Source organism: Arvicola amphibius, chromosome 4 (assembly GCF_903992535.2).
Source record: "Arvicola amphibius chromosome 4, mArvAmp1.2, whole genome shotgun sequence".
Lineage (NCBI taxonomy): Eukaryota > Metazoa > Chordata > Mammalia > Rodentia > Cricetidae > Arvicola > Arvicola amphibius.
The window spans coordinates 22959776-22974096 of record NC_052050.1 but is presented as its reverse complement, the minus strand read 5'-3'; the positions used below and the strand labels follow the sequence as shown (position 1 = coordinate 22974096).

General features: G+C 49.8%; 1 protein-coding gene across 1 annotated transcript; it reads left to right on the top strand.

The window, feature by feature from the left end:
* The first annotated feature begins 77 nt into the window (after nt 1-77).
* Psmd3 (proteasome 26S subunit, non-ATPase 3) lies at nt 78-13854 on the top strand. Its single transcript, XM_038327929.2, has 12 exons — nt 78-452; nt 3355-3545; nt 3841-3978; nt 5964-6100; nt 8027-8217; nt 8636-8739; nt 11537-11651; nt 11741-11860; nt 11977-12080; nt 12294-12449; nt 13250-13300; nt 13411-13854. Exons 1-12 carry the CDS (start codon nt 245-247, stop codon nt 13486-13488), a joined length of 1593 nt encoding a protein of 530 aa, XP_038183857.1. The 5' UTR covers nt 78-244; the 3' UTR covers nt 13489-13854.
* Nucleotides 13855-14321: the final 467 nt, after the last annotated feature.

The following is a 14321-nucleotide window of genomic DNA, read 5'->3' as shown; positions in this document are numbered from 1 at the left end:
GCCTTCATCGTGCACCTCGGCTGTTGATTTCTCTCCCCTCCCTGGACTCGGCCATCCGCTCGTCGGGCCTGGCATTTCCCAGAAGCCCCAGCGCCGGGAAGGAGTTTGCAGCTGCTCGGTCATCGTGCGGCCCGACGCGAGCCCGCGCTGGTGTGCAGGCCCGGCTCTGTGCCTGGTCTCTGGTGTGAGGGTTTAGGCGAGGCCCCTGCCTCGGTCCCCGGACCAGGCCGCGACCCCGGGCGCCATGAAGCAAGAGGGCTCGGCGCGGCGCCGAGGCGCCGACAAGGCAAAGCCGCCGCCGGGAGGGGAACAAGAACCGCCGCCGCCGGCCCCCCAGGATGTGGAGATGAAAGAGGAGGCAGCAACAGGGAGCGGCTCAACGGGGGAGGGAGACGGCAAGGCAGCCACGACCGAGCACTCCCAGCGAGAGCTGGACACTGTCACCTTGGAAGGTACGGGAGCCCGCGTCCGGGACGTGCCGCGATCACGGGTGACAGCGGCCACGGTGATGCGACTTCTCCCTGGGACCTCAGCGCAGCCTCCACCTACCTCGGTCAATGGGGCCGAGGTCGGAAGTGCCCGTCCCACCACCCTGCGGCTCTCGACCCCGGCCGGCGACTGAACCTGTTCTCCAGGCTACGGACTGCTCTCCTCATACTCCCTCTTGCATCTTGGTCTCACCGAGGCTTTTCTTCAGTCCTTCCCACTGATCTACTCCATGTACACCCCATCCAACCGATTCTAGCACCTCCAAAATGTTGCTGATCCCTAGAAATCAGCGCTTGTATTTGTGTCTGAAGAGGCCAGGGTAGTAGTACACTGGCCCCTTAGCTGAGCGTTTATAGAGGGCTCTGTAGCTCCGGTTTCCTTTAGCGAACTCCCTAGGAAAGCCATTTCTACCTTGCTTGCTTCCTTACTTCTGTAATTGAAGTATCTAAACTGTCCCGTTGCTCTTTTCCTCTCTTTTGAGGTCCTTACTTCCCCTCCACTCCTAAAGAGTTCAAGCACATCCGCACTTCCACTCCTGAGTTTGTCTTGTTTGTTTATAGTGCTTACCTGTGGCCTCAACTCCTAAAAAGCCACCAAACTTTTTTCTTCCAGATGCCAGTTCTCGGGTTCCTATTGTCCTCTTGTCCCTCTTAAGTTGCTGTTTTACTTTTCCCACTTAGTCCATCCTGTCCATGTTTGAAGAGGATGAGGTGAGACTTCTCACCAGATCCGGGGTAGTTCCCCAAGTTCTGGCTCAAGTGGGACCAGGCTTCTTACTAGAATTTTTTTTTCTCTCTCGTTTTGCTTAACTGCATGAGAAACCACTTTAAAATGTGGAGATAAGCCACGTTATGCCTTGAGTGGTACTTTTGAGTGTGTGTGTGTGTGTACTGCAGCAACTCCCACTTAAAAACTTGGCAACAGTATCTGTGTCCAGTAAAGATTTTTACCTGAAATGAAAGTAGCCAATGGCAAGCTGTCACTCAGCATCGACGGAGAGTGTGTGTACATTTCATTGTGATTTGTATTTGCTGCAGAGAATTTGAAGCTTGAGAATTCTAAAGTAACGGGAAAAATACAAGCACGGTTAACATATTTTCCTGTGTGTTTTCAAGCTGTTCTATCACTGAAATCGCTGCAGTACACAGACTCAAGATATTAGTATGTAAAGATTTTATGTCTTTTCGTAGAATGCATGAACTGCGCCTGGCACATAGTAAATACGTGGTGAGCCCTCCGTAAGCAGTAGCTGCTGCCATTTGTGGTCATTGGTATCACAAGCACGCAGTGAGGGATGTCACTAAGAAACTGCCCTTGACTGCGTTCCCTTAATTACTGCACAGCTAAAGTTTGTCATGGTTATTGCTCTTTTAAGTAGTTTTGCAGTCATCATCTCCGTACCTAAGCTTTTAATCGACTTTTATAACTACTCAAAAAGGGTAAACATGTCTAAATTTAAATTTGTGTATGTGCGTTTTACCTGGGTTGTTGTAAGTGTACCACCTGTGTGCAGTGTCCACGAAGGTCAGAAGAGGACGTCTGACTCCCTGAACTCTAGTTGTGGATGGATGTGAGCCACCAAGTGGGTGCTACTCTTCCAGAGGAAGAGCAGCCAGTGCACTTAACCACTGAACCACTGCTTCAGCCCCATTTCTAAAGCTTTTTATGTTGTCCTGAAAATCTGATTTACATTATAAATGTTCTTTTCTCTTTACTGTTTATGTTTCCATTCCATTTAAAAATACTGCTTATTTAGTAGTATAAAAGTGTCTTTGTTTGTTGGGTGGTGGTGCACCTTTTAATCCCAGCACTCGGGAGGCAGAGGCAGGTGGATCTCTGTGAGTTCGAGACCAGCCTGGTCTACAAGAGCTAGTTCCAGGACAGGTTCCAAAGCTACAGAGAAACCCTGTCTTGAAAAACCAAAAAAAAAAAAAGTCTCTGTTTTCAGGTTTTTTTCAGGTATTTGCATACTGCCAAATGCAGCCTTCGTGTCTTTTATGTTTGCCGTCCTCTGCTTTTTGTCCAAGTCCACTTTTGTTTTGAAGTTATGACCGGTAGTATCTTTCTCCCTCTTTCTCTTTTTTTTTTGGGGGGGGGGTGAGCCTGTCTTGGAACTTGCTCTGTAAACCAGGCTGGCCTTGAACTCACAGAGATCTGCCTGCCTCAGCTGGGATTATAAGCGTGTGCCACCACCACCTGGCCTCCCTCTCTCTTTTTTAAAGATCTATTTATTTATTTTACATACATTGGTGTTTTGCCTGCATGTATGTCTGTGTGATGGTGTCAGATCCTCTGGAACTAGAGTTACAGACAGTTGCGAGATACCGTGTGGGTGCTGGGAACTGAACCTGGGACCCTGGAAGAGCAGCTGGTGCTCTTAACCTCTGAGCCATCTCTCCAGCCCGCATAGTTTCTCTTAATCAGTTCTGTAAGTTCTTTGTGAAGTGAAATGTGAACCTGGCCATTTGTTGCACATATTTTTCTCGTGTTGACGTGGTTATTTAGAAGGGTTTTTTGTAGTGTAGATAGACACACTCATCAGTACTGTGTGTCTGAGATTTTTCCGCTATTTATTTTGAGCCCTGATAAATCTCCATGTATTTCTTCTGCTTTGTTTCTCAACTGTTTTCTGTGCCTTTCTGCTATGCCTACCCTATCCCCTGCCCCAGTTGTATTTTTCCTTGTTTCCAGTTATGTCTGAAAATCGGTCGACTGTGCCATAAATACCGCATAATTCTTTTAGGCCCGAAGGCATAAACATGCGTACCGCTCCCTTTGTAAGACGCTCCACGTAACTGCTCCCCCAGAGTGGTAAGGAACAGGAGGAATTGAAGTAACTTCTCTCTCTCCTCTGGTCCTCTGCAGACATCAAAGAACACGTGAAGCAGCTCGAGAAGGCTGTTTCAGGCAAGGAGCCTCGGTTCGTGCTGAGGGCACTGCGAATGCTGCCGTCCACGTCACGCCGCCTCAACCACTATGTTCTGTATAAGGCCGTGCATGGCTTCTTCACCTCCAATAATGCCACTCGAGACTTCTTGCTGCCCTTCCTAGAAGAAGTGAGTTGGGCTAGCTTTAAGGGTGTTGGATAGGATTCGCAGTGGTCTCAGGTGTGGTCGCTTTGCTCTTAAGTCAAGCCTTTTGTGAGATTATAGAAATCTTTATTCTGTTCTGTCGTCAGCCTCCTTGACACTCCAAAAAAAAAGGACTATCTTTAATCCTCAGCACCTCGCAAATTTCTTTGTGCATAGTGGGCACTCAGTAAGTGTGTGCCGAAACACACAGTGAGTGCCCAGGGAACTCTTGTTGCTTGGTTTTGCTGCACTTCTCCATGGTAAATCTGTCCTCTCCTAGCCCATGGACACAGAAGCCGATCTACAGTTCCGTCCACGTACAGGAAAAGCTGCATCAGCCCCTCTCCTCCCCGAAGTGGAGGCCTATCTCCAGCTGCTCATGGTCATCTTCCTAATGAACAGCAAACGCTACAAAGAGGTACCCGGGATGCGGTGGGAATAACGAGTGAGCCCTAGGCCTCCGGGGAGGTTATCTCCAGTGAAGAAGTAGAGGGAATCACTGGGAACTACCTCTCATCCCGCCTCCCCAAGCCAGGCATGGCAGTGCACACCTACAATCCCATTGCTCAGAGGCTGAGACAGAATAGGAGTTCAAGGCCAGTGTGGGCTGCATAATGAGACCCCATCTCACATTTGCACAGAGTAAACTTTTGTACATCTTTAAGAAATAGTAGCCAGTTGGTGGTGGCACATACCTTAAATCCCAGTGCTCAGGAGGCAGAGGCAAGCAAATATCTGAGTTCAAGGACAGCCAGGGCTATATAGAGAAACCCTGTCTCGAAAAACCAACAAAAGAGAAAGAAATGACAGCTAATCATGCATGGGGCATGTCTATTACCTAAGCACTCAGGAGGCTGAGACAGAAGGATTGATAGAAGGCATATGCATACTCAAATAAAAGTAATAATTTTTCAAAATTATATTTAAAAAAGCCAACTCTGTAAGGCTGGATAGATGGTTCAGCTGATACTGTTGAAGAGGACCCAGGGTTGACACCCAGCACCCACATGGATGCCAGCCCACAAGCCTTTATAACTCCTGCTTGCTTGTTTGTTTATTTGTTTGTTTGTTTGTTTTTCAAGACAGGGTCTGTCTGGAGCTTTGGAACCTGTCCTGGAACTAGCTCTTGTAGACCAGGCTGGCCTCGAACTCACAGAGATCCGCCTGCCTCTGCCTCCCGAGTGCTGGGGTTAAAGGTTTGCACCACCACCGCCCGGCTTGCTTTTGCTTTTTTGTTTTTTGTTTGTTTTTGTAGACAGTTGGGTGGTTTTTCTGTATACACAGAAGGCTCTACAGCCATCAGCACTAACACCAAGGGCATGTTCCTTGGTCCCGCACAACCACCACCCTCTTTACCACAAACCACCAGTGTGCTTTCTATCTCTGGAAGATTTGCTTCTTGATACAAAGTTTAAAGATTTTGCAGTGGGTAATGGCATAGCATGGATCAGTGAGCACATCATTCTACGCTTTTTTTTTTTCTTTTTTTTTTTTAAATATTTATTATGTATACAATATTCTGTCTTGTCTGTATGCCTGCAGGCCAGAAGAGGGCACCAGACCCCATTACAGGTGGTTGTGAGCCACCATGTGGTTGCTGGGAATTGAACTCAGGACCTTTGGAAGAGCAGGCAATGCTCTTAACCTCTGAGCCATCTCTCCAGCCCCCATCATTCTACGCTTTTAACTGAAGGTGGAAGTTAGGATGTCATTTGTGCTACTGCTGGGCAAGCATTGTCCCACCACGCCATACCCTAGCCTGTTGTTTTTGTTCTGTTTTGTTTCAGTGTCTTGCTCTCTAATCCGGGCTGGCCTGAGACTTGCTAGAGGATCACATTTTTGTGACTGGCAATTTTTGTGACATATTCCAATGAATATGCCTTTCTTTGCTTATTGTTATTAGTTTTTGTTTTAGTTTCATGTCTTTAGCCCAGCCTAGCCTCAAACTAGATCTTCCTCCCTCCTGAGCACTAGAATTATAGGCATGCAGCACCACACTTGTTATTTTTTTTAAAGATTTATTATTTATTATGTATACAGCATTCCTTCCATGAAGGCCTGCACACCAGAAGGGGGCACCAGATCTCATTATAGATGGCTGTCAGCCACCATGTGGTTGCTGGGAATTGAACTCAGGAACTCTGGAAGAACAGTCAGTGCCCTTAACCACTGAACTATCTCTCCAGCCCCACACTTGGTTTTTTAAGTGTTCTTCAGCTACCAAGAAATCCTTGGGTTATTTTAAATGATGCAGATAATAGTATTTGTTTATAGGCTTGTGTGTAGCTGGTTACAGTTCTCTTGGATATACATCTAGGAGCAGAATTGCTGGCTCATGATATTTCCTCTTTGGCCTTTGGAGGGATTACCACTTGGTTCTCTTTTGTGCCCCCTACCCACCAGGCCCAGAAAATCTCTGATGACCTGATGCAGAAGATCAGCACTCAGAACCGCCGAGCCCTGGACCTCGTAGCTGCAAAGTGTTACTATTACCATGCCCGGGTCTATGAGTTCCTGGACAAGCTGGATGTGGTGCGCAGGTACGAGAGCCAAGGTTACCGTGGGATCAGAGCCATGGTCATCACTGCCACACAGTTGAGGGACTAGTGGGTGTGAGGTCCTGTCTCAGTCACTGTTCTGTTGCAATGAAGAAACACCATGACCAAGGCAACTCATAAGAGTTAGTCCATTGTTGTTCTAACACCATGCATGGCTCTGGAACAGTAGCTGAGAGCTGCATTCTTGTTTGGGGGGTTTCTCTGTGTAGCCCTGGCTGTCCTGGCACTCGCTCTGCAGACCAGGCTGGCCTCAAATGCAGGGATCTTCCTGTCTCTGCCTCCTGAGTGCTTGGATGCCTGGGCTTTTGAAACCTTGGTGGCACACTTCCACCTACAAGACCACACCTACTCCAACAAGGCCACACCTCCTAACCCTTCTAAGTTTTCTAAATAGTGCCACTCTTTGGTGACTAAGCATTCAAATATATGGGCCTGTGGGGACATTCTTGTTCAGACCACACAGATACCCAGCAGGTAATGGGTAATAGCTAACATGCCCTGAGAGGGGGAGCAGAGATCCTGGGTAAGTGATGGAGATAACCTCTGGGCTTTAACAAACTGTCCCCTGGCTTTTTTTGTTAGCCCACAGCTAAGGAGTGAGGGATGAAAGGACACACTAGAAATATTTTGGTTTTCTGTTCAAAACCTGCTTTGCCACCACAGCTCCAGCCCTTTAGAAAAGCCAGAGCCGTCATGGCATTTCTGAGAACTGAACCGACTCTCCTCTTTCTTTCTTGACTCATCTCTCCTCTCCCCAGCATGCTGCCTCCTTTCTTTCCTTGGGCAGACTAGACAACCTCCTCAGTCTGTCCTTCCCTGTGACCGTCTCAGTCCTGTGGGGACCTGGCTGTTAATAATCCATCAGGGCTGGTGAAACCTTTCAGTGTGTTAAAGTCCAGCAACCAAGTTCTATCCCTGAGATCCACAGAATAGAAGGATAAAGCCAGTTCCCTAAAGTTGGCCTCTGACCTCCATAGCTGTGCCAGTGCACACTCACCCATACACAATTTTTAATGTAATAATTAAAAAGAAATTCAACCATATTGATAGTTCAGTAGGTAAAGATACCTGCTGCCCAGCTTGAGAAGCTGAATTTGATCCCCAGGACCCAGGTTGTGGAATGAGAGAACCAACCCCTGGAAAGCTGTCCTGTGCCCTTGTGTACACGCTGGCACTCGAGTGCGCACACATAAGTGGAATGAGAGAACCAACCCCTGGAAGCTGTCCTGTGCCCTTGTGTACACGCTGGCACTCGAGTGCACACACATAAGTGGAATAGAAAATGGAAAAGTGGGGCTAGTGCCGGGCGGTGGTGGCACATGCCTTTAATCCCAGCACTCGGGAGGCGGAGGCAGACGGATCTCTGTGAGTTCAAGGCCAGCCTGGTCTACAAGAGCTAGTTCCAGAACAGGCTCCAAAGCCACAGAGAAACTGTCTCGAAAAACAAAAAAAAAAAGAAAAGAAAAGTGGGGCTAGAGAGACAGCTCAGCTGCTGAAGGCTCGGGCTCACAGCCAAGGGACGAAAGGAAAGAAGCCAGCCCCCTCTTGCCTCCTGCCTGCCTGCTGCTCTTCCCCGGTTTCTCCTTAGCTTCTGCCACCATCTGTCCCTCTGGGTAAAGCACAGGTGCTGTCCTTTCTGGACTCGTGCTTCTAGACAAGTGCCGACCAAAAGTGAACGTGTGGTGCTCAGGCAGTGCAGAGTTGTGTTTTGAGACTTTGTGTTGTTTGTCTTTGAGATGGGGACTCTGTGCAGCCCTGGCTGTCCTGGAACTAGACAAGTAGATCAGGCTGACCTCAACTCTCAGAAACCCACCTGCTTCTACCTCCCAAGGACTGGGATCAAAGATGTGACCCACCACATCTGACATGGTTTGAGGGTTTGACACCCTTTTGCTTTCCTTCTCAAAGTTTCTTGCATGCCCGGCTCCGGACAGCCACCCTCCGGCATGATGCGGACGGACAGGCTACCCTATTGAACCTCTTGCTTCGGAATTACCTACATTACAGCCTGTATGACCAGGCTGAGAAACTAGTGTCCAAGTCTGTCTTCCCCGAACAGGCTAACAACAACGAGTGGGCCAGGTACCTCTACTACACAGGTAAGCAGGGGTCCCCACCCACAAAGCAGGAGGCGGCTCAGGCTCCTTGATGCAGACTTTTCAGGGTTGGACCATTTGGCACAGACAGCACTCATCCTAGATAGGCATGGGAGGGACCGGGTAAAGCTTGGTTGATTAGCATAGTCAAGGTCTCCACATGGGCTACGCTGCAAATCATCAGGCAACAAGAGCTTAGACTGTTCTAAAGCCACTTAAGTGTTCATGGTGAATGACGTGACTTTTTGTTTGTTTGGTTGGTTTTTTTAAGATAGGGTTTTCCTGGCTGTCCTAGAACTTGCTTTGTAGACCAGGCTGGCCTCAAACTCAGAGATCCGCATGTCTGCCTCCCTAAATGCTGGGATTAAAAGTGTGTGCCACCCCCACACACTCTTTTGACCCACTCTCCTCTCCTGTCCAGGCCGAATCAAAGCTATCCAGCTGGAGTACTCTGAAGCCCGGAGGACGATGACCAATGCCCTGCGCAAGGCCCCACAGCACACAGCTGTTGGCTTCAAACAGACGGTCAGCCAACCTCCTTGCCCTCCCTCTCTTGCCTATCTGGTACCCTTAGGTCTGCTTCCCTGTGCTAGAGCTCGCACTTCCTGACCCTTATCCCTACAGCTGCCGCAGCTGTGAGTGCAGGAGCAGCCAGCAGCACTTCAGCTCCTCTGCAGCTGCCCATGCTGAGATGGGTTTGGGATGTTCCTGGTTCCCCAGCATTCTGAGCAGTTATTCTAGGCATGGCCTGGCTCGTGTTGAGAAGGCCAGGCTTTTACCTGGACCCTTAAGTGCCTGTCTTGATGAGTGTTGTCTGTGGCCGGGAAATCCAGACAGTGTCCTAATTCACAAAGCTGACGGCTCCTGTGCACAGAAACCTTGGCCACTTCATACCTTCAGACACAAAAGGCCTCTGGATTGGCTTTGGTGTTCGGCACCATGAGTGACAAGGATGAAGAAGGCGTCTCTCGGTAGTGATGCTTCGGGGAGAGAGAATGTTGCCTCCAAGGACCATGGGCCTATGTAAAGTATCAGAGCCCAATTTGGGGACCCAGTTCTTCCAGCTATAGGCCTATGTTCCTGCCGCAGCATGGCACCAGCTTCCATTGTCCCCTTGTCAGTGAGTGAGCAGGGGCAGTGGCGGAGAGCGTGGCGTTCCATTCGGACTAGGCTCACTGGTTTTAAAGAGTAAGAAATCTTAAATTTGAACTGGTTTTTGGAATATTAGAATTTTCACACAAAGGAATTTCCAGACACACGAGCAGCCTGGAAGGTTGCTCACACTGTAAGTCATGTGCTAAAGTGTCTTTTAAAAATCGCTAAGAGGGGGGGCTGGAGAGATGGCTCAGCGGTTAAGAGCACTGCCTGCTCTTCCAAAGGTCCTGAGTTCAATTCCAGCAACCACATGGTGGCTCACAACCATCTGTAATGGGGTCTGGCGCCCTCTTCTGGCAGCGGGCATACATGGAGGCAGACTGTTGTATACATAATAAATAAATAAATCTTTAAAAAAAAAAATTGCTAACAGGCAGGTGTGGTGGCACACAGTAATCCAGGTAATTAGGAGACTGACACAGGCAGGTGGCAGGTTTGAGGCCAACCTGGACTACGTAATGTAAGAGCGTGCCTCAGATAACAAAAATCATGACAGCTACAGGTAGTGAGATAGTGTCACATGCTGGTGGAGCCCCGCTGGAAAGTCTGGTATCTCAAACAAGATGTAAGGGTTCGGGGCAAGATGATGCCGAGAATTGGCCTGGGTTCTTTGACCAGTGTTAGGTTGATGAGGAAGCCTGGGATGTGTGTGTTTAAGGAGAGGGCCTAGTCCCTGCTCCGCCCCTTTCAAAACTAAAATATAGGTTGCAGCTGGGCTGGAGGGCACAGCTGTATGCTCAGGCACTTGGGAAGAGCAGCAAGAGTACTGCAGGTTTGAGCCAGCTGGGACTGTGTAGCAAGGACCCTGTTTACAAAGAAGTCTCTCACACACACACTCTCTCAACAGAGTCTCACTGTTTAGCCCTGATTGGCCTGGAACTCTCTGTGTGGATGAAGCTAGCTTCTGCCTCCCAAATGCTGGGATTAACGATGGGCGTCACTGTGCCCAGAGTGTGCATCTGAATTGTTGGGTGCTGGTGCTGCTGGTAAACGGGGGGTGGGGGGTTGGGAACATTCGCTTTCTTCAGGAGTAGATAAAGGCTATTTATTCTCCACCATAAACCTTACAAGATAACCGGGTTCTGTTGGCGCATGCCTTTAATCCCATCACTTGGGAAGCAGAGGCAGGTGGGTCTCTGTAAGACTGAGGCCAGCCTGGTCTACAGAGCGAGTTCCAGGACAGCCAGAGCTACACAATGAAACCTTGTCTCAGAAAAACAAAACACAGAACTTAAAAGACAGACTTTGGAAATAGATCTGAGAGGAATTAGGGGAAGGGAATGGGGGATGAATATGATCAGAATACATTTTAGGACATTTTCCAAGAATAAAGATACAAAGTAAGACAAAGCAGGTATATTGGCCAGGCTTCATGGTGCATGTCATATTCTAGCACTTGGGAAGTTGAGGTAGGAGTATTGTTCCTAAAGAATTAGCAAGTACAGGGCTCACCCAAGCTGTATAGCCCTGCCTTTTTGAAAAGGCAAACATAAATTTGTTCCCCTTCCACTTCTGAAGTTTAAAGCCGAACAGGAGGTCTTACTAGACCAACATCAAAGTACGGGTGGGATGGACTCCTTTCTGGGGACCCTGAGGAGACTCGAGGCTCCTAGTGGCCTCAGCATGTGGTCTCCTTCCATGCCAGGCTGCATCCTAGTGTCACACTGTGCCTGCCATTCTTCTAACCTCTGCTTCCCTCTCACCCTCTTTGTGGTTGTTTGCTCTGTGCATGTCTGTGAAAGAGTCCACATAGCCCTGGCTGTCCTAGAACTCACTGTGTAGACCAGGCTAGCCTCAGATTCACAGAGACCCACCTGTCTCTGTTGGGATTAATACCACATCTGGCCCTTTTTCTTTAAGATTTATTTTTATTTATTTAAATGTGTGTGGGGTGTCTATTAGTGTGTGCCCAAAGAGGGCATCAGATCCTCTGGAGCTGGAGTTCTCCTGTCCTCTGCCAGAGCAGAGCAGCAGCCATGCTTAACTGCTGAGCCATCTGCGTCTCTCTCCCTTTTAAGTTAATGTGTATGTACGTCTCTCTGCCCACCTGACTGTGTATCACAGTTCTGTCCTCTCAGCCTCAGTGTTTCTGATGAGATCAGCGCCTTGTTCGTTTTCCCATCTACATGCTCCCTGCCCACTGAGCTCCCTGTCACACCCCTTGCAGGTGCACAAGCTTCTGATTGTGGTGGAGCTCCTGCTGGGGGAGATCCCAGACCGCCTGCAGTTCCGCCAGCCCTCCCTCAAGCGCTCTCTCATGCCCTACTTCCTTCTCACCCAAGGTAAGGCTTCCCTCCCAGAGCCCTGCCCTGGGGCCTGGTGTGTGTGTGTGCCCATTTACATCAACTAAGGTGCTCCTGTTTCCTTACAGCTGTTAGGACAGGAAATCTTGCCAAGTTCAACCAAGTCCTGGATCAGTTTGGAGAGAAGTTTCAAACAGATGGGACCTATACCCTAATTATCCGACTGCGACACAATGTGATTAAGACAGGTGTGGCTTTGGGTCTGAACGGGTGCAGGTGGACTTTCTTCCTGGCATGGGCAGCCTTGTGGATAGGTGGGTGGTGACCCATCTTCCCATCTGCCCATCCGTTGCTCCTCCCGCAGGTGTGCGCATGATCAGCCTCTCCTATTCCCGCATCTCCCTGGCAGACATTGCCCAGAAGCTGCAGCTGGATAGTCCAGAGGATGCAGAGTTCATTGTCGCCAAGGTGGGATGCGCCCTTCCTGCCTCTTATACAGGGGGCAGGAGTAGAAGGGAACTCGCCAGAGAGTATGGCAGTAACCCAGTCTCATCAGGAAATGCCAGTAACTGTAGCAAAGCCAGGAGGTTGCCAGGAAGAAAATGAGTCTGGGCTTGAGTGTTAGGATAGAGGACTAGAACAGCGCAGGAGATGACCTTTCCTCCCTCTGGGAGCCTGCAGGCCATCCGGGACGGTGTGATTGAGGCCAGCATCAATCACGAGAAGGGCTACGTTCAATCCAAAGAGATGACTGATATCTACTCTACCCGGGAACCCCAGCTAGCCTTCCACCAGCGCATCTCCTTCTGCCTGGACATCCACAACATGTCTGTCAAGGTGAGCCGCCCTTGGCTACTGACTGGGCTAGCTGCCATTTATGACCCTCCCTCCCCCAGAATCCTCAGGGAAGCCTAGTACTTGACTAGTACCCAGTTCCTAGCCCGTGTCTAAAAATCACTGATGTGCAGCAGGGTCGTAGGACAGAGGACTCAGCCAAGGCTTCATAGCCCCTTCCAGCAGGACTCTAGTGCCTTCTCTGTAGCATGTAAAGGATGTTACTCCTCTCTGAGCCCCTGCCTCTGCCTGTGAAACATGGTGAATTGCTGCCTGGCCAGCCTTCTTCAGGGATTGACTACTGAGACCATCACTGCACACCCTGGAGCACTTGGCCAGGCTCACCTGTATAAGCCATGGGGCGGCATTTAGTTCTGTGGAGGTTCTAACCCCTTCTGTACCTAGACACTGAGTTTGTTGGTCTTCCTTCTCACCCAGGAACCAGGGTGTTGTTGTCACCCTTCAAATCTGACAAAGTGTACTGTGCAGATGTGGGAAGCCCTTTGTGACCTAGCCCTTTATGCCTCACCTTTAACATCTGGTCGAATTCAGTTCTAAACTGGTGTGGTGGTGCACACCTTTAGTCCCGGTACATGAGAGGTAGAGGCAGGTGGAACTCTGAGGTTGAGGCCAGCCAGCCTTTAGAGATAGATAGATGGATGGATGGATGGATGCATGCATGCATAGATAACTTCCCACCTGGACAGGAGGGTGGCCATGGCCCACCATGTTCAGACGCTGGTGTCTGAAGCAGGCAGTGGGCATGCCAGTGATTCCTGCTTCTCTCCACCTGCTGTTTTCAGGCCATGAGGTTTCCTCCCAAATCCTACAACAAGGACCTGGAGTCGGCAGAGGTGAGCAAGAATGAAGGGTGGACCTTTTCAAAGGGAAACAGGGAAGGATTTGGAGGGCAGGGCAGGGCAGCCCCTCCCTTGGGTGAAGCCGGCAGCCCCTCTCTCCACAGGAACGGCGTGAGCGAGAGCAGCAGGACTTGGAGTTTGCCAAGGAGATGGCGGAGGATGATGACGACAGCTTCCCTTGAGCCAGGGCTTGGGGAGGGGTGGGCTGAGTGGAGACTGGCTTTCGTCTTTTCACTCAGAGGTCCCCTGCCCGGGAACCTGGCCTCCTTTTCCCACACACAGCTCACAGACTGCACATGTGCAGGGGTCAGAAATGCTGGGAGCCAACTATCCCCCTCTTGCTACCATGCCTCTCTGTAGCTGGTGACAATAAACTGGGCAGGAGAACGGGTGGCAGTCTCCTGGAGCAGAGTCCTGCCTAATGGCGGCAGGAGGGGACAAGAGAACCGCGGATTAGGGTGTGGACTAGGGTCTGGAGTTGGGACATGTTGGGGTGTATGTTTTTGAAGCTTCAATTATGATTTTTAAACAATAAAAACTTCTCCAAAGCTCCTTGTACTCTTTCGATTGCAGTGTTGACAGGCTCAGGTGACTTTTTTTCTTGGCACCAGTGTGATCAGGGTCCAGCGGGTCTGCAGGGAAGGACGACACGGTGAGGTAAACTGAGGCCCAGATTTGGGCTCTCAAATGTTGGGCAATTGATGAGCGTCATAGGCATCACTGACCCGGTCATCAAATAAAGGACTAGACTGGCCTTCTGGCTCTTCAAATCAGGAGCCTAAACTTCCAAGTGCTCAAGGGGTGAACGACAGAGATGGAAGTCAGTTGGCAGAGGGCTTGCCAACTTGCAGGGAATCTCAGGGATTCTCAGCTTTGCACAAACCAGGCCTGATGCTGCACACCTGTAACCCAGCCCTAGGTCAGGTTCGAGAGCAAACTCTTGGCTATATGAGACCCTGTCTCAAAAGTAGAGAAAGAATGAGCAGCTGGCCTTGTGTGCCCAGGAGAGCGACGC